Source organism: Diuraphis noxia, unplaced genomic scaffold (genome assembly GCF_037042655.1).
Source record: "Diuraphis noxia isolate RWA-SAM2 unplaced genomic scaffold, SU_Dnox_SAM2 contig0002, whole genome shotgun sequence".
In the NCBI taxonomy this organism is placed as follows: Eukaryota; Metazoa; Arthropoda; class Insecta; order Hemiptera; family Aphididae; genus Diuraphis; species Diuraphis noxia.
In genome coordinates, this window is record NW_028301712.1 from 29,020,625 (window position 1) to 29,039,248 (window position 18,624).

The 18,624-nt window shown below is 30.7% G+C and overlaps 2 protein-coding genes across 2 annotated transcripts; one reads left to right on the forward strand and one right to left on the reverse strand.

Moving 5' to 3' along the window:
• The first annotated feature begins 4,825 nt into the window (after window positions 1-4,825).
• LOC107173927 (uncharacterized) lies at window positions 4,826-8,604 on the forward strand. Its single transcript, XM_015524670.2, has 5 exons — window positions 4,826-5,121; window positions 7,033-7,128; window positions 7,201-7,405; window positions 7,469-7,863; window positions 7,926-8,604. Exons 3-5 carry the CDS (start codon window positions 7,342-7,344, stop codon window positions 8,304-8,306), a joined length of 840 nt encoding a protein of 279 aa, XP_015380156.1. The 5' UTR covers window positions 4,826-5,121; window positions 7,033-7,128; window positions 7,201-7,341; the 3' UTR covers window positions 8,307-8,604.
• Window positions 8,605-11,432: 2,828 nt separating this feature from the next.
• LOC107173965 (juxtaposed with another zinc finger protein 1) lies at window positions 11,433-16,979 on the reverse strand. Its single transcript, XM_015524740.2, has 5 exons — window positions 16,335-16,979; window positions 12,601-12,789; window positions 12,421-12,532; window positions 12,220-12,348; window positions 11,433-12,138 (listed from the first exon to the last, which is right to left on the reverse strand). Exons 1-5 carry the CDS (start codon window positions 16,432-16,434, stop codon window positions 11,847-11,849), a joined length of 822 nt encoding a protein of 273 aa, XP_015380226.1. The 5' UTR covers window positions 16,435-16,979; the 3' UTR covers window positions 11,433-11,846.
• Between the last annotated feature and the right edge of the window lie 1,645 nt (window positions 16,980-18,624).

The window sequence follows — 18,624 nt, forward strand, 5'->3', positions numbered from 1 at the left end:
TAATTGGTATAATAAATTAAAATATTTTTCGTCCTCGCTCTCAACGTCCTTTTAGGATCGTTATCAGAAACCTCCATCATTCTACTCTCAGTGCTGACATTTCGTCCGCATTGTCGGAAAATGGGCACATAGTGAGGCAAGTCCGCAATATTAGTAAAAATAAACGTCCTCTCCCTATCTTTTTTGTCGACATCGAACCCAATGTTAACAATAAACATATCTACACAACATCACTTGATTACTAAACACGAAAGTAGTGATTGAAAAACCGAACAAAACGACACACGGTCCCCCGCAATGTTTCAATTGTCAAGACTATGGTCACACGCAAAATTACTGCCATCATCCATCGCGTTGCGTTAAATGCGGCGAGGCTCATGAATCAGAAAGCTGCATCAAGGATCACTCCAGCCCAGCTAAATGCGTCCACTGTTCCGAAAATCATACGGCCAGCTTCAAGGGGTGCCAGTTCTATCAAACCATTCTAAATCGCTACAAATTAAAGTCTTCAAATTCCAAAAAAAATATCACATTTACAAAAAACATATCCTCCGAGTCCCTTACCATTGACCCCTCTCAATCCATCCCGTCATATGCGGCTGCTACTTCGGGTTCAAAACCGAACATTAATCCGCAAAACTCTAATTTAAAATTAGCTATATCAAAATTCCTATCAGATTTAACTTCCATAATCAATTATTTTCTTTCCGCTATAATAACAGCCAATTAATTATGATTATGATATTTACATTTAATATTATTTCTGTTACTATATACACTAATATTCCGTTCTGTTTACTCTTATCTGACATCATTATCTTATATTTATCATTATATCATATGCTCATTATTATTAATTACCAATTATTACTTATTGCATCACTGTATCTATCAATATTGTAATATTGTTGAACTATAATATTTATACTGAAAGTTCTAAATAAAAAAAAAAAATAAATATTAGATATCTAGTCCTATACGTTAACAGATTCAATTCTCCTCTTCAACTTTAAGAGGTTTTTTGATCTAAAACCTGTCAGTCAGCTGTGTTTTTGGAACAAAAATATAAGTTTTTACTCACAGCCGCGGCTGTCACGTCAATACGGTAATGCAAAGGACGGTGGCTAGCAGCGCAATAAATCGAGGATAATTTTATTTTGTTTCATTTTACGTAAATAATAATCCCAACAGAAACACTCCACCAACTCCGTGTAAAAAAACGCTAAGTAAAAAAAAAAAAATGCTATAAACTGTGTGATTTAATATGAATGGAATCTAAGTAAATGGTAAAATGTGTAAAATATATGTATAAGTAATTGATTCAAATTTAATAACATTGGTTATTTATATTAATTTATATCATGAATTATTTTAACTAAAATTGATCGAAATTTGGTTTACTTGGCCGGAAACAAATTTATTAATTTTAATAGTTATTACATAAACGTAGTAGGTACTTGGCTATACATTTTTAGACTGAACTTTCCGGCAAAGTAAACTAAATTTAGATCAATTTTAGTTAAAATAATTCATGTTATCAATTTTATCAATATAAATAACCAATGTTATTAAATTTGAATCAATTACTTATATACATTTTACACATTAGACCATTTACTTATATTCCACCTTATACCACACAGTTTATAGCATTTTTATTTATTTTTTACTTAGCGTTTTTTACACGGAGTTGGCGAAGTGTTTTTGTTGGGATATCATTGATTTTTATAAATTATTATATTGATTAATATGCTGAATTAAATACGCCTGTGGTAATTGTTTGTCCCGTGCGCCCAACGACAGATTAGTTAATATTATTTCAAGACTAGATAATTTTAAATTCTGATGTAAGTAAAAGATCTTATAGTTTTACAATGAAGTTCATTTTTTTATTTAATTTTTATTGTTTTTGTAGAATTTAAGCATCTACTTTAAATTAAGTTTATTTTAATAGGGTCAATATATTTTACATACGTGCATCGAATAATATAATAATGTATAAACAGGTTACAGATCGTATTCTTGTGGATAATATTTTCGTTTTATTTAATTATTAATTATTGCCGATGAAACATCAATACATCATGCACGTCGCCATAAATTTGTGGGAAATTCATTTTTTTTTTTTTGTTATTCAGATGTCGACGACTGAGGTAAGTGCTCCATAATGTTATATAGGGCAGGGGTGGCCAACTTTAAAAGACTAGGGGTCGATCTCTGAGTTTTTAAAGGTTGTCGCGATCGACCAAAAAAAAAGGTCAATAAACAAAACAAAAATTAATTATTAATTACATAGAAGTATCGTTATATTATTATTGTACATAAGTATTATTAACACGTTTAATTTTCACAATTTCACACAACACATAATTTAATACCTACACGATATAACTCTATATCACTGTATATAGACTCAATTTTCAGAATTATTTATTACCTTTTTCTGAACCTTATTTTTATATTAGTGGGATAAGTATACAAAGATTTAAGATACATACATTTATAAAAGAAAAATTAAATAATAATTTTTTTTCTAAAAAACATTCGAAAATTTAAAAAAATTCCAAATGGTGTCGCGATCGACCTGTTGGCCATCCTGATATAGGGCACCCGCTATACCTATATCTTCTAACATCAATTTTACAGCACGGATTTTCCTAACATTATTCTTAAAATATCTAATTAGAGAATTTCACACGAGTACTATATATTATGATCTCGTGCCTTTTTTATCTGCACTCTACAGTCTATCAGTATAATATCATCGTTATATATATTATAAAAGTAATTTTATAGCAATACAAATACGAGAGATGTAAGTGGCGGGCATCAACTAAACCTGTATGGCGGGGGAATCGCCTTCGGGGCGGGGGTCAACTAGACCAGTACCAAATAAAGTTATGTATTGTTACTTCAGTTATTTACAAATAAAAAAAAAGAACAGATGCAATTTGAAATTTTGTCTGTAGTACATTTGTGATAATATAAATATACTTGGTAAATTTTTTGATACATTATTAATTAGAAATATAGCATATTATACGTAAAACAGTTTAATTAATACTTTCCTGAAAATATGGTATAAACAAATCTCTACATATCGTCTCCCCCCCATAAAAAATATCTGGCGCCGGCACTGATAAGAGCAGAAGTTAGATAGTTATTGGCGTGATCAGGATATATTTAATATTTTATTTATCTTAAATTATTTAACTATACTATAAATTGTCCAGTATTTTTATATTTTTACCCCCTCTCTTTTGGACAAATTTATTATATTGATTTTATAAATTTAATGTAATATTATAGCAGTGATCATATTAATAAGATAATTAAGATAATTAATTAGATTAGATAATTATTAAATACAAATATATGTATAATATGTAATAAATGTACTACACTGTGTATTTTTTAATTTGATAAGAAATATTCATATACATTTTTATTTTTAATAATTTTAATATGATTTTATAAAATTGTTTATCAGTAGGTATTTAAACAAAGTAAAATACAAGTAAAAAGTTAATTTGTGCCTGTGAAAATTAAAAAAAATAATAGCACCAGAGTAGTACCAATTGCGTAATAATAAATTATATAAAAATAAATATTGCATTTTTTACTGGACTTTTTTTAACCAATTATTAGCTTATGCGTGTGCGGTGTGCCGACTAGGTATGGTACCGTAATATTACCTAACTTAGATCATCATCATAATATTGTAGTACTATACACTATACAGTATCGTAAATGATTTAAGATTTTAAGACAGTAAGACTACAGAATCGAAATATTTTTTCTCTGCAGTACGAAATGCGTGTGATATTCGTTTGTTCCTATTTTTAATATATTATCTAGTACGTACTTGGCCTATAGTAGGTAGATACATAATTAGCTAGCTTATATTATTCTTTAATAATATTATATGCCTGTATGCCAATACACCAATAAGACCTAGTAAGAACTTTATGTAGGAACGAATTATATTTATTAACATCCAATATAGGCGGTTGCTATTCGTGAAAAGTGGTCAACTGGTATCTAAAACGATATATAATATATATTATATAATAATATAAAGCCTGTCCAGTGTCCTTGAGGATCGTCGATTGAAATTCCATTCACGTGCGAATGAGGTTCCGTCTGGAGGTCGTATACAATGTTAAATATCATAATAATATACGCATTATAATTTATATTACGCCGGTCGCCGAGACCTCGTTAAATCCGAGAGGGAGAACTGATGTGGAACGTCCAAAGAAACGAATACGCGGCAATCCGCTTCTAAACAAAAACTATAAAAATTCGCTAGACTAAGCTGGTGTGAAAAATAACGTACCGGGATCGTTTTATTATCATTCGGTTAAATGGGTGATGATGGGTCATCATCACGATGTAGGATAACGTGAGATAATTTTAAAACCGGTTTAGTCTGGCGAATTCGTAGATTATAATATCATTAGGTACACTTATTTTAATAATATGTCGTAGAAACGCCGTGCCCGTAAGTACACCTATACCCTATGTAAGAATAATAATCTGAGCGAGTTTACGTACCTACGTACGGTGGGCGCCGCGCCGTTGACGAATACGCACGGTGACGGTTTTACGGTGCTTAGTTATCGGCGGGTGGGTGGCGGTGGTACGAAATTATTACGTGTTGCCCGGACTGATAATTGTCGCGCCGGTGGGGCGACACGACTGACGGCCGTCTCGGCGACCCCGATTGGCGGTCGATGACGTCACTGTGAACAGTCGACCAATGGTGCGTCGCAACTTGGACGGGCGCCGTGTTCCCGTGAAATTCCACCGCGCTGTTTTCGATACGCCGGAGCCCGAACCCGCGTCCGCTCACAACAGTCACAAACTCAGTACGTCAGCACAGTTTTCCACAAACCGACCGCCCGTCATTAATCCTTTGCCGCCAACGTTCGCCGCTCCGCCAATTTTTCACTCAGACTTCAACCAAGAGAAATCGCCTGCCAACACAAACGGTCTTCTAGAACATTTGCGGTTCCGGTGGTGTTTTTATTTTCAGAGGATATAATATTCTCCGTGAATTTCCCCCTACCAACGCGTCAAACGTTCACCGATTTGCGTCGCAATTTGCATGCACATTTGGTAAGTTTATATATAATTTTACTGTTATACTATTGTAATTTATATCGCTTTCCCCTTTTTGTTTTGTTTTGTCTCCACGACATTTATTTTGTTGTGTCTTATTCGATACTGACATATTATTTTTGTGACTTGGATAGACGTGTCCAGGTTTGTCAATATATTATATTGAAGATTCGACATTTTATACTTCATTGGGCTCTACAAGAAGTATAATAATTGTAATTAGTTAATGCCAATCCTTCTCTGTTTGTTCCTTAATCTAAGCTTTCTCTACTTTATTCATGGTCTATTATCCTTACTAGAGTAAAAGCTTTAACCAACATATGAAAACATGTTTTTAACGAACCTGTTGAGACTTTGGACCTTACCATAAATCTATCAAACATGAATTAAATATTTAAATCCCTTTTTTAAGTAGACTTTGGTGATATGGATGTTTATTAGGTAGTTTTAGAGATCACATAGATAGAGTGACTACTATGTTCAACACTAAGTGACATTAAATAACCTTGAAATTATTTTCAAGGCCAAAATGGAATTCTAACAATTATGTACTTTGTACATATACCTAATATCAATATAAATTATAATTAAACATAACTAGTTTATTTTTTACATAGATGAGATTATGTAACATAGATTTATGAATATTTAGTATTTACTAGGTAAGTGGTAGGTATACCTTGGTTTATATAATTATAAAATATACCTAATAACTACCTATCACTAAACTAAAAATGTTATTTGGTGTAACCTATAGGTTTTTCAATATTTAAAAATTACCCAAACAGCAATAATAAACACTAATTGGCAATCACTATGCTTGCAATTATATATTATTATTTCTTTATAAGATTATTCGTTTTTATCCAGATGTAGGTACTTAACGCAATTATTGTTCATAGTAACTTGTTTTAAACGAACATGTGTTTAGCATCAACTTATCAGATCAATAGAATGTATAGTCATGCTTGGATATTCATGTCTTATGCATTTGTCGTCTACCACATGTTAAAACTATGAATGCAGAATATCAATATAATATTTAATAATACAAAAATATATATAAAAATATGCATTAATTCATTATAATAGGTATGTAGGTAAATTTAATTAGTATATGTATTAAAAACTAACTGACAAAAAATGTAAAATTATATAAAAATAGGCATTAGTCAATTTAAATTAGGTACAATATAATTTCACATCTCTTAAAAAACAATCAAATGTGTTGTCATTCTTGTTTTTTAGATGCCACCATTGTTCCGCCAAATACGAGGGCAGCAATGATGGAGATGTACCATGCATTTTTTTAATAATTCAAAGTTTTAAACCAAAATAATGACCAAAAAAATGTATATTGATACGCGGCATTAGAATACATATGACATGTAGAAACATACGTGGTAGATGACTAAGTGTGCAGCAGACCACATATGACATGAATATCCGTGCTTGTTGTAAAATGTTCTAAGCTACCCACCCTACTACCCCAATAGAAAAATATTTTAGGAGCAATAGTGCATAAAAATATCTATTTGAGACTTCAATATTCATTAAAATAAATTATAACATTTAAACAGAATCTGAATACCTTAAAGGACACATGATATAAACGTATTATCTCCAGTATTCATAAGTATGTATTTTATAAAATAAAAAATTTAAAAATGTAGGTGTGCTTACTAAAAATATTATTATGTAAAATGAACATACTCAAGGTCATTAATGCTTTCTTAAATCTATCGATAATAATTTGTAAAATTTTTGAATGTGTTAATTGTGCTTTATAAACATAAAGGGTTTATATGATAATATGAATTCATCTTAAGAAAATAATTAATTATAGTTTTTAACAATTAAAAAAAAACATAATTCAATGTTACTAATAAAGTTATGTTTGTTTTACAGGTGAGCTCTGAATTACTGTCTCCTGTAAAAGGGAGGTAATTACTGTTGTGAATCAAAAGCACCATTACTTTTGTAAGCACCAAAGCAAACTCAAAAGTAAGTACTAATTTATGAAACACAGATTTGACTTATGTTTGATGTATAACTAAATGATATTGTTTTATCTAGACCAAGCCATCATGTTCTACTGCATCCAAAACTGTGTTATCTTCATGTCCTGCCGAGAAAACCGGCACCCCAAACGTGAACGCTCAATTGCTCCAGCCATTAACACATCAAACGGTCTTGGAAACCAGTTCAAGTTCACAAATGTACGATGCACCCACCAGAATGGAGGGCTTAGTGGATGAATTCTTAAATATGTGTGCAAACGGTATCAATTATTATTCATTAAATTGTTGTCCGAGTTGTTCAACTTGTGTGTGTTTCTTTGTAGGAAAAAATAAATGCGATAGACAAGCACCCGGGATTATAAATTCAAGTAACAGCACTAATGAGATAACTATATACAGAGAAGACGAGCCGTATTTAGACATGTTTCAAATGGGCGCGCCTGCTTTGATGGCGCCGTTCTCAACATCTCAAAACGTTTTCACAATCGATGATGAATTTCAAAAGATAAACAAACCAGATATAGAGCTAAATATACCTTTAGAAGATACAGCTTTTAAACAACCCATATCTATGAGAAAAAACTCAACTCTCAGATTAGATGTTGGGCTACAACAAGTTCAGTCAACTAGTTATGGTGACATTTTAAACACACCAGAAGTTGTGAAAACGCTGACTGAACAAGAGTCTGCTTTTAATCTTCTAGCTTATGTCTTTGATGTAAGTACATATATTCTTACTTAATGTTATTCAGTTAAAATTTATAATTTTTATTTTTTTAGGAAAAAAAAACTGACAATTTGGCTGAAATACCTACACCCAAAGATGTAATAGTATCACCAACCTCACAGTGGTCTAGAAAACGACGTAGTAGTAATTCATCAGCTTCAATACAAACTGACGATGATGAATATCCTAAGCACAGAAAGCCTAATGAAGATTATCATTCATCTGATGATAAGTATAGACAACTGAGGGACCGTAATAATGAAGCATCTCGAAAGTCTAGGGCCACAAGAAAAGCCAGAGAAAATGAGCTAAATGACAGCGCTAGTCAATTGGAAGCTACCAACAGAAGGTTGACTATCAAAGCTGAAGAACTGGAGAAAATGGTCAACGATATGAGACAAGCTTTATTAAAAATGATGACAAAGAAAAAATAAATAATATTTTTAAATAATTCATCTATTAACCTCTTATTTACGCTGATAATATTAATCTCAGGCTCGTAATACATATTTATTTTACATATTATCTGTCTGCTTATTTTGTAAACATCTCATTGCATAAAATTATAATATATAATTCCATGAAAGTATATAAGATAACAATTAAGTTTTGAATTACAGTAGTATTAATAATTATATTTATTTATCTTTTACTTTTTGAATCTAAATATAATTTATTTTTTTTCAATATCTTAGAACTAGTAAAATATAATTTTAATTTTGGATCGTGGTACATTATGCATTTATTATTGTTTTTTTTTATTATACCCTGTACTTATGTAGGACTGTTATTAAAAATTGTTGTTGTACAAATATTAAACTCTTGATGGCTTGATGGAAAATGCAAATATCTTATCAGTTAATTTTTTACACTAACCATAGACAAATAAACTTAGACCAGGCGCACATTAAGACATGCAGCACAGCATAAGATAAACTACATTACTTAATTGAGTGCATATTACTACGCAGTTTTGATATTTCAGCGATCCACCGTCTATTGTCAGTCATGAGCATGAGTGATCATTTGATAGTCAAAAATTTAATAAATTTAAGTTCTGAATCAGATTCCAATGATGTTTGATGAACTTATTTTATTATATTCGTGAACTAAATGTAGACAACTGTAGAAAAGTAATATAAAAAGAAAAAAGAAAAAATCACAGTGAATTCAATTTATCGTTGGAATTTCAGTCTCTTCCATCGTAATAATACGTATGTTAAATAGAATTTGTTTTAATTGATAAAACAAAAGTAATCTAGACCCATTTTTTGTGGCTTTCATGTCTTTAATATTCTTGTTTTAATACTTAAATATAATTTTTTTTTCACATATTTCACCATCTGAAAAATGTTTATGGTTCATAATCAGCAAGAGTTTGAATATTTTGTAGGTACTCGTGCTATATAATAATATTACAATTACAATATTTGTTATTATATTTTAAGAGGACGTCACACCCTACAAGTGTTGTCTCTGTCATACACACATACAATATGTCAAATTTTTGTTCACCAGTTTCAATAGTGTGCTGTTAGTCTTGATACTTGAATGAATATACCTATTATAAAATTGAAATGTAAGAATTTTATCTAGAGTCGCTCGTAGCCACGTAGGCTTTTATTGATGTTATTATTTTTAAGTAAGTTATAGCCTTTTTGAATTGTAGATTTTAAAATAATCATGACTTTACTTATAAATAATATAAATAAAATTCAATTCATTCTAATACCAAAACTAATTGTACACTATTAAAACTTTAAACTAATGAACTGAGCATGTGGCAGTGGCGTAATTTGGGGGGGGGCAAGGTGGGCATTTGCCCCCCTTGTCATTAGTGGGCTACTATCGGGCCGGGTATATGGTGCTAGTTTTGGGCCACAAGCCCGCAAAAATGATTCATAACATTCATGTCATTGCTAAATAGAATATAACCATGATTCGTGGCTCCTACTGACACGTAAATAATTATAAGGGATCTGACATCTGTATTCTGTATGTGCAGTGGTGGACTGGACGAGTGGGAAACCGGGTTTCCCGCCTTCCCTGTAGGCCGCTACTCGTATAAAATATTTACTTATTAATATGTATAAAATATTTACTTATTAATATTATTGTGAAATAATAAATTAAAATGTTATCGTCGTTATCGAATAACGGAATAAGTAATAAGTATATAATATTATTAAACATAAAAATCCAAATTTCTGATTAATTTAAAATGCGGGAGGCGGGACCCACGGATAATAGATATATTATCTATTATTATTATCTATTATCCGTGGGCGGGACCCACGGCTATAGAGTATAGATAATAATATTATCGTATGTATTTTATTATTATCAATAGCTGTGGCGGGACCTAACCTTGTGTTCGGCCGGTAAGGGTTAGGTTAGATTAGGGCTTGTTGTTAACTCATTGTTACAAGTTTAAAAATAGAATTGAAAATAATTATTACATGGGCCTTATGTTATCAAACTATCAAAGTTGGTATTTAACAGAATAATAAGAACCTGTCACTGCCTAGCATTTAAGCAACTTTTAAAAAACTTTTATTAATAATAAATATACAATAAAGTATTGTATGTTTTATTTTATTTTTTGTTAATACCATTAACTCATATTTGGTGCAAATAAGACATAAATTGGGGTGAAATTCCCCTTAGAATATGTCATCATATAGTAGCTAATAGCATTGAGCATATATTAAAATTAATTACTCAATGCTAAAATATACTAATAGGTAATATAGGGTATCCCTCTACATATTATATTTTATATACCTATGTATTAATTAGTCATTGTTATCTTTCAAAAAAAATGTGTTATTTATGCCTAAAGTAACCACAGTTATCACAGATAAGTGATAACTAACTAGTATGTAATGTATGTATACAATTGTGTAAGATGTAAGAAGACTGTTTATACTGAGATAAAAATGTAGTTGTTAGCGAGTGGTTTTTTTTTAAATTATGGCCTATGGGCCGGTCAAAATTTTTGCCCCCCCCCCCCTTTCAAAACCTGAAATGACGCCACTGACATGTGGGTGTGACATCTTCGTAACTCATCAAGGCAATTAAATAAATATGATTTTTATTTACAGAATACGTAGTATGTAAATATTAAAGTAAATTAATTTCATTATGTGATGAAATAATAGGTATATTATTTAAAAATTGTTGCTCACAAGGTTAATTTTTGGACTGAAGATTAATGTAGTGCAACTACAGCTAATGACTCGGTGTATAAAATAAGGTTTATAACAAACATTTGTCAATAACTGTATAACATATTCATTGATTGAAGGGTTTTTTTGGATATTACATGAAATATTTCAAAAAACAATCTACTGAAAAACTTCAGTATTTTACAAATTGGCATCGAGCCATGAAATTCAAGTAGATATTAAGCATTTAATAATGGAATCTTTTAACGTTAATATTAAAATGTTGATGTGTAAAAATAACTAACAGGAGACGCATAGGGATAAATCTCTACTGAACACATTGACTGAATTTTTAATTTTAAAATCAAAAATTTTTTTTAAGAAGAACACAAATTTAAAATAACAGTTAATTTATTTTTTTTCAAATATATAACTTTGTTGTAAACAATATTTGATTCTTTTAACAGAAATCAAGTCTTTAAGGTATCATACACTATACACAGCTCGACATGAAACATAAAATACGAATGCACAAGCTTCAAAAATGCTTTAGTTCTAGACATCCTACTACAGATAACAGTACTAAACATATTTTCTGAATATTACACTCTTAAACATTCGTTTTTATTTATTTATTTATTAACAATCAATGTTTGTTTAAGTATAATAAACTAAAATAATTACTTCAAATTAAAAAAAAAATCAAGCGACAAGACAAGACATTAAATATGACGACTGACTTTTGGAACTCCTGGTAATTTTTACTATATAGGAATATGGTTTTCATAAACTTCCCCTGCATTATTATTATGATTCAACAATGGGAGGTTCAATGTTGGACGGAGGAGGTTTAGTGATGACTAATGTTTTAGGCGGAAGGTTTGCATCCGCAGTGGTGCGTGGCACGTGTTTCAAAGTGACAGCACGTATGGGCACAGTATCTGGCGAAAGTGGTGTGGCAGGAACCTGAATAGTTTCGCCATTGTGCATTGTTAGCCATGTCATCTTGGTGCCAGCATGCATACCATTTGCATGCGATTTGAGTCCTTGAATAGACACGTAACTTTTACCGCAGTGACATTTGTACTTCTTATGAACTCTAGAACAATTTACATTTTGAATAAGATAATTTTTTTTTCAATCTGTAAAACGGAATTTGTTAAAAATTAACACAACTCACTTGCCGTTTGTATGCCCATTTTTAACATGATACTTTATTCCATTAACATTTTTATATCTTTTAGTACAGCCAGGAATTGGACAAGCAAATGGTCTTATTGGCTGCTCAGTTTTAACTTTCTGTTGTGAACTACAACAAATCATTTTTATATCAAAAATTGCTCAAAATTGTTCCGATGATTGCTATTTAGTCAACTCTTACTTGGAACCATTTTTATGAGCATCATCAATTGCATCTGATGTAGTAGACCAAGAGTCACTGCTGTCACCAATATGATCAAGGTTTTCAGCTTCCCCTTTATCAGATTCATAACCTAAGAAATAGTACAAAGTTAAATTATACATTTCATACAGTTAAGATATTGTTAGTTATTCAAATTACCAGTTCGTGATGGTCGATGGAATATATTGGGTGCTGGTGGTAAAATACTGGTTTTGGGCTGAATGACAGGTTCTGCTGGTTCGATGTCGGTTTTTTGTACATTCTCGCTGAAAAACCGCATAACACAACTGAGCGGCAGGCATTGTTGTTCAGTGCGATCAATCAGCTCAATCGGTTTAGGATCAGTATCTATTATGTTTTAAATCCAAATGAATATTATACAAATCTAAACATCCGAAATATTAATAATACATTAGTTGATGGTTGTACAGTTATAAAACTTTAAGTTCTTTATTTATTTAACTTCCAATTAACGCTGTCATAACAAATAAGTATAACATTATGATAGTACATATTTAACTGATAAATGGACTTTCCCCCTAATACAATTAATATTTATTTTAACTACAATTTAAATTAAATGTTTAGCGTATTTTTTGGTCTGGAGATTTGTCATAATTTGGTAGACAAATTCTATATAAAAATTAACTTAGTTATTAATGTTATATTTATTTAAAGCAATGTTTGTGTATGGTATTATGGCAATGATAATAATTTAGTAAATATTAACTAATGTGTAGTATGCTTCGAATTGTTAGCCATTGATTGAAATAAATTGGTTACTACAACATTGTTGTAGTTTATTAGGAATTTTAATAATTGATTCATAGACACAATTAGGCACATTTTTCTTGGGCGAGGAGAAGGCTGAAATCGTATTAGCAGCACAAATTTAGATAATTAATATTTTAAACTAATATATGATTCAATAGCTGCCTTCTCCTCTAATTGTGCCAATGAATTTAATATAAACATTCTCTAAACAATAGTAGATAATATTATAGTAAGTTTCATGAATGTTTCTAAACAATTTTTATACTCTTTGATGTGATAGTCAAGGGTTGATTAGCTTGCCTCATGCAAATAATTATGATTGCTTTTTTTTTAAATTAGTTAAATACAAAATTACAACTCTTCAGATAGCAGCTAGTTAAGCCTAGACCACAGGAGTTTCAAAAACGTGATTGAAAAATTAAACCTAAGACTAGTTACTAATGGCCAATAGATAATCCGTACCGATAGTGCTAGTATTACAGTACACAACTAAGAATTCTACAGTAGTTGACTAGTTTTCCATGTGAGAATAAATTTGAATAAAATTCAAACCACCTAATTTATATTTGTACAAAGTAATTGTGCCCCTCTATTATTAAATTAGCTAAAAAACATTAACCATTGATCATCGTAAGTTGTCAATATTAATATTTTTAGAATTCTTAATATAATCTTTTAAATTTAGCAATAATAAAATACCTTTTTATGTTTATCATCAGTAACCAATACTAAATGTCTCTGCTGCCAAGTTATGATAAGATCAATAAAAAATAAAAAATATAAATTCACAAACATACACAAAAGAAAAAAAAAATACTCGAATTGTTACATAATATCTCATATAAGTTATTGCTTGGGAATGTTGAGTTTGATATAAAAAATAATTGGCATTGAATTAAAATATGTATAGTATATAATCATTAGGATTAAGTAGTTATAGGTATAAGTTTATACAGAATTTATACAATTTTAAGATAGGATTTAAATTATATAAGATACTTTTTAGGTGCATTAAACTGACAACCTATTAACATAGTCATTGCATTGTTTTATTAAAAATCTACTTGATTGTCTATGGACATTGGATAGTTGTTTTTAATAAGTTAATATCACTGTTATAAGTGAAATACTAAAACAGCTAATATACTTAAATGGCATGTAGGTACTAAGTATGTTTCAGTTTGAGATTGCATATAAATATATACAGGTACACCAGTGCTTTACACATATTATACCTATATGACATCCTTGAGAATATTAAAAAATTTACTTATTATTCTTTGTTACATATATAATTTGAGGTATTTAATATTGTTTTCCTATTCTAATAAACAATAGCTTTAGCTAATGTAAAGCTGTTACAAACTTAACAATTATTAGACGGCCAAAAATTACAAGGAAATAATATAAATTTTTACATAAAATAGGTAGATTCATTATTGCTTTAACAGTGCCTAATGATTACCATTGCTAAACCTAAATTTATAAGATCATATAATTTAAATATATCTCTCTGCTGGATACCCAGCCACGTCGGAATCCGGGGAAATGAATTGGCTGATACGTATGCCAAAGAAGCCATCTCCTCCCATCTCTCTTACAAAATTCACACCTATACTCTTCACGATCTAAAATCCGTCATCGACAAACACATTTTAACTCAATGGTAGATCTCGTGGTCATCACTTCATACCAAGCTAGGCAAATAAAATAAAATATATAATTTCTCCATGGCCATTCTTCTCATTACCAAGACGCCAGGAAGTAATTTTAAACAGATTACGGATAGGTCACACATGGGTGACCCATAAACACCTTATGAACAGATCAGATCCTGACCAATGTCAAACTTGCGGTGAAACTTCCACGGTTGAACATCTAATATGCTACTGCCGTAAATTCACCGACAACAGAACCAAGCTCAACATAGAAGACAATCTGGAAAAAGCTCTAAGTCCCCAGGTCAAGCAACATTGAAAAATTAATTAGTTATTTAAAACCAACTAAACTATATCAAATTATTTAACCTAGATATATCTCAATCATTTTTGTTTATACTATTACCTTTGTTTTGTATATATTATTGTCAATGACTGATTCTTGTGAAAAAAAAATATTAATGATAAAGGCCAATAACCTTTGTTTTTGAGGCTCATTTAAAATAAAAAAAAAAAAAATTTAATATAATTAAAAAAAACTAACATTTGATCATAGGCTAATAAACGTATACAAAATTTATTGATTTTAAAACATTTAGCTATAAAATATTTAATTAATTGAATAAATACTTTTTTGATATGGATTTAACGGATTAAAATAAGCAATTTAAAAATAATAGATTTAAGTACCTATAATAAAACTAAAAGTAAGAAATTGTAATTATTGATTAATTTATTATGGTTTACCACAATTAGACTAACTAAATTATGGTACAAATCATTTAGAAATACCTATGTAGTTTGGTAATAGTGTAAAATAATAAGATGTCTGCAAGATTAAGAAATACAAATAATATGAAGTGATCAGCTATCAATAAACATTAAAACATTAGATTAAATTAACAAGAACTATCAATTAAATTGAATTTGATACATTTAACTGAGAAATGGCCTTCAGAAATTAATTACCTCAAATAATTTGCAAATAAATAAATGTCTGAAAATATCTTTCAAAAGGTACTTCATTTTGCAATTAGTAAAAGCAAGGTGACAGAATGATCTAAGAATTTAATGAATTTCTTCATAGAGAACAGTAGACGGAAACTCATATTTTGGGTTACATGCGAAAAAGTGCATAACAAAAAAAAAATAGGGACCTCGGCCAAGTCAAAAAAAACTCTCGTGTCATACAATAAACTGGGGAGGGGAACCTAGAATTTTAATTTTTTAAAGGTGGGGTGGAGGATCTAAATTTAAATCTATGCACAATTGGGTCATAGAAGTTTATCGACATGGAGGTGCGGCACTCGGTGCGGAAAGGTCACCGCGACGGCCGGATAGTTGGAAGGGAAAGGAACACGGGTGTCGAGGCGAAAAATATAATAAAAAGGTCGCCGGCCTAGGGAACCACGTTCGCCGCGCCGACGGCGGAACGTGAAGAAAATGGTTTTGTATTTTTACCTATGTGATTGTCTTCGATGTGCTGGATGAGATCGTATAGGTTTTTGAAGCACAAACCGCAGTTGTTGAATTTACATTCGTTTAACAGGAATACGGCCATTTATATCCAGCAGCTGAACGAAAGTCACAAGGGTCTCTGGGTGTTAACAGAGTTGCGTGATTATCAGCTGATCGCGACTGGCCGACTGTACGCGCGGTCCCCCCGCCCACCATAGAATCACGCGAGGCGGCGGCTGCAGCTGTTTTACAATGTAGCCCTGCCGCGTAAACGCCCGTGCAGTGCACAGCGGTCGTCGATCGTCGTCCGCGCCAAAGTTCTACAGAAATCTATATTTGTACGGCGATATTGTCGTCTGACTCGTCTGTAGTTAGAATGTTAGAAAATCGTTGCCGTTCGCGCGGATGGGTCGATGATCGTCGGCGTTCATGGTTGTGACTGTCCAGCGACGCAACTCTCTTCTCACGACGGGAACTTAATGGTTTAATGCACAGCACATAACTCAGAATTCTTTTTGAGCCTACGAAAACCGTTCGCTGTCGAAACGTCAAACTACCGTAACCGCAGTTTAGGCCTCACTGGTGGTCGCGGTGACCTCAACCGATACTTTGCTGAAACGTGTACCGCAACCGCTATCCCGCGCAGTCGGTGGGGAACTGGCCGGGGACTGGGTGGGCGGCAGTCGAATCGAATGCCTACTTTAATTATTTTTATTATTGCTATTTGCCAACGCGCTTACATAATTATGTTATTTTAGTATTTTTATTTTTATTTTTATTCTGATACTGTGGCTACATGTAAACAACTTGTACTTAAGGACCCATATATTATAATATACATATTACATGCTATATATGTATAAACTAGGTATTTATCGAATCGATATGCGAGTATGCGACCACGAGTTTTGGAAACTTCTTTAATCGCAATTGTGTATAACTAAATAATATAACATTTCTGTGTGTAGACTGTAGATTATTTATTTATTTGCAACAATAGAATATATATATATTATATAATTAATATTAACAAAAATATGATTTAAAAATTGCAGTGCCCCCTATGGTCTATATAAGTGGTCCTATGACCTCGGTTGCTGAACTACTCAATCCTATCATCGTATATACTATATTTCTTTCATTAGTGACTAATGATTATAGATAAAGCTGCTTAGTAAAGGTATATCATTTTATGATGGTTTGTACGAATAATTTAGGCCAATTTATTTATTTAGATTCAGACTTATATCAGTAGAAAATATACAGGGTGATTCTTTTATCAAACAACACTCATTATTTAAAAAAGTATTGACTTTTTTCAAAATATTTTTTTACATAGTTTCAAGTTGTTAAAAAACCAACGCTTTTATTAAAAAATTTTATTTTTAAATATTTTTTATCCTTATCATTTTTTTAAGTTTTTTACTTTTTTGAATGGCAACATAGTTTTTTAATTTCATATTCCAAAGCAGAATATTTTATTAAAAATGTTGATACATAAAAATCGAATTTAGGACGAGTAGTTTATGAGTTATAACTTATAAGTATTTAAAGTTTTGACAAGCGGAGTAGTGGACGAACATTTTGCGGGGTAACCCCGTACCACTCTACTCTGCCAATCTATACCTTAAATACCTATAACTCATAAACTACTAGCGCTAAATTCAAAATTTTAACGTAATAATTAATAAAAAAAAAGCTTTATTAATTTATGAAATTTTAAGTATAGGTTACCATTTGAAAATCAAAAGTTGATAGTGGTTTATCTAATAAATATGAGGGTGAAAAATATAAAAAAAATAAACAATTCAAGAAGAGTGTAAATCTACAATTTTGGAAAAAAATAAATTTGAAAAAAGTCAATACTTTTTCAAATAATGAGTGTTGTTTGATACAAGAATCACCCTGTATGCTTGTGAGTTTATGTCTTATCTTATCTCAATGCATAATATGACGTTACTACTTACTATAGATAGCAATAAATGTGACCCTTTTTATCTATTTATTATATTACAGGTATAATAATATATTGTTCTGGTACTATTATATAGTAGATAGGTGTTTATATATATATAAAAGGTACTTGTACAGTTGTACAACTTTATTGCAATAGTTACTATATAGCTACAACTGCTGATACTAGATAATATAATAAAATGCTATATAGTCACATCACATACATGGAGGATGGACATGAGTGTAAATTAAAATATATAGTCGTCAGTAGGTCTAAAACATCTTAAATGTACACATATTTTAGAAATCATTACATTTAAAATGCATATTATTTTAA

What these genes read in the sequence shown, in the direction of transcription:
- LOC107173927 (XM_015524670.2), top strand. Translation starts at nt 7,342, where the DNA reads ATGTACGATGCACCCACCAGAATGGAGGGCTTAGTGGATGAATTCTTA. An exon ending in CTTAAATATGTGTGCAAACG is followed by an intron (nt 7,406 to 7,468) that starts GTATCAATTATT and finishes GTTTCTTTGTAG; the next exon opens with GAAAAAATAAATGCGATAGA. An exon ending in TTCTAGCTTATGTCTTTGAT is followed by an intron (nt 7,864 to 7,925) that starts GTAAGTACATAT and finishes TTATTTTTTTAG; the next exon opens with GAAAAAAAAACTGACAATTT.
- LOC107173965 (XM_015524740.2), bottom strand. Translation starts at nt 16,434, where the DNA reads ATGGCCGTATTCCTGTTAAACGAATGTAAATTCAACAACTGCGGTTTG. An exon ending in CATCGAAGACAATCACATAG is followed by an intron (nt 12,790 to 16,334) that starts GTAAAAATACAA and finishes AAAACATAATAG; the next exon opens with ATACTGATCCTAAACCGATT. An exon ending in GCTCATAAAAATGGTTCCAA is followed by an intron (nt 12,349 to 12,420) that starts GTAAGAGTTGAC and finishes GATTTGTTGTAG; the next exon opens with TTCACAACAGAAAGTTAAAA.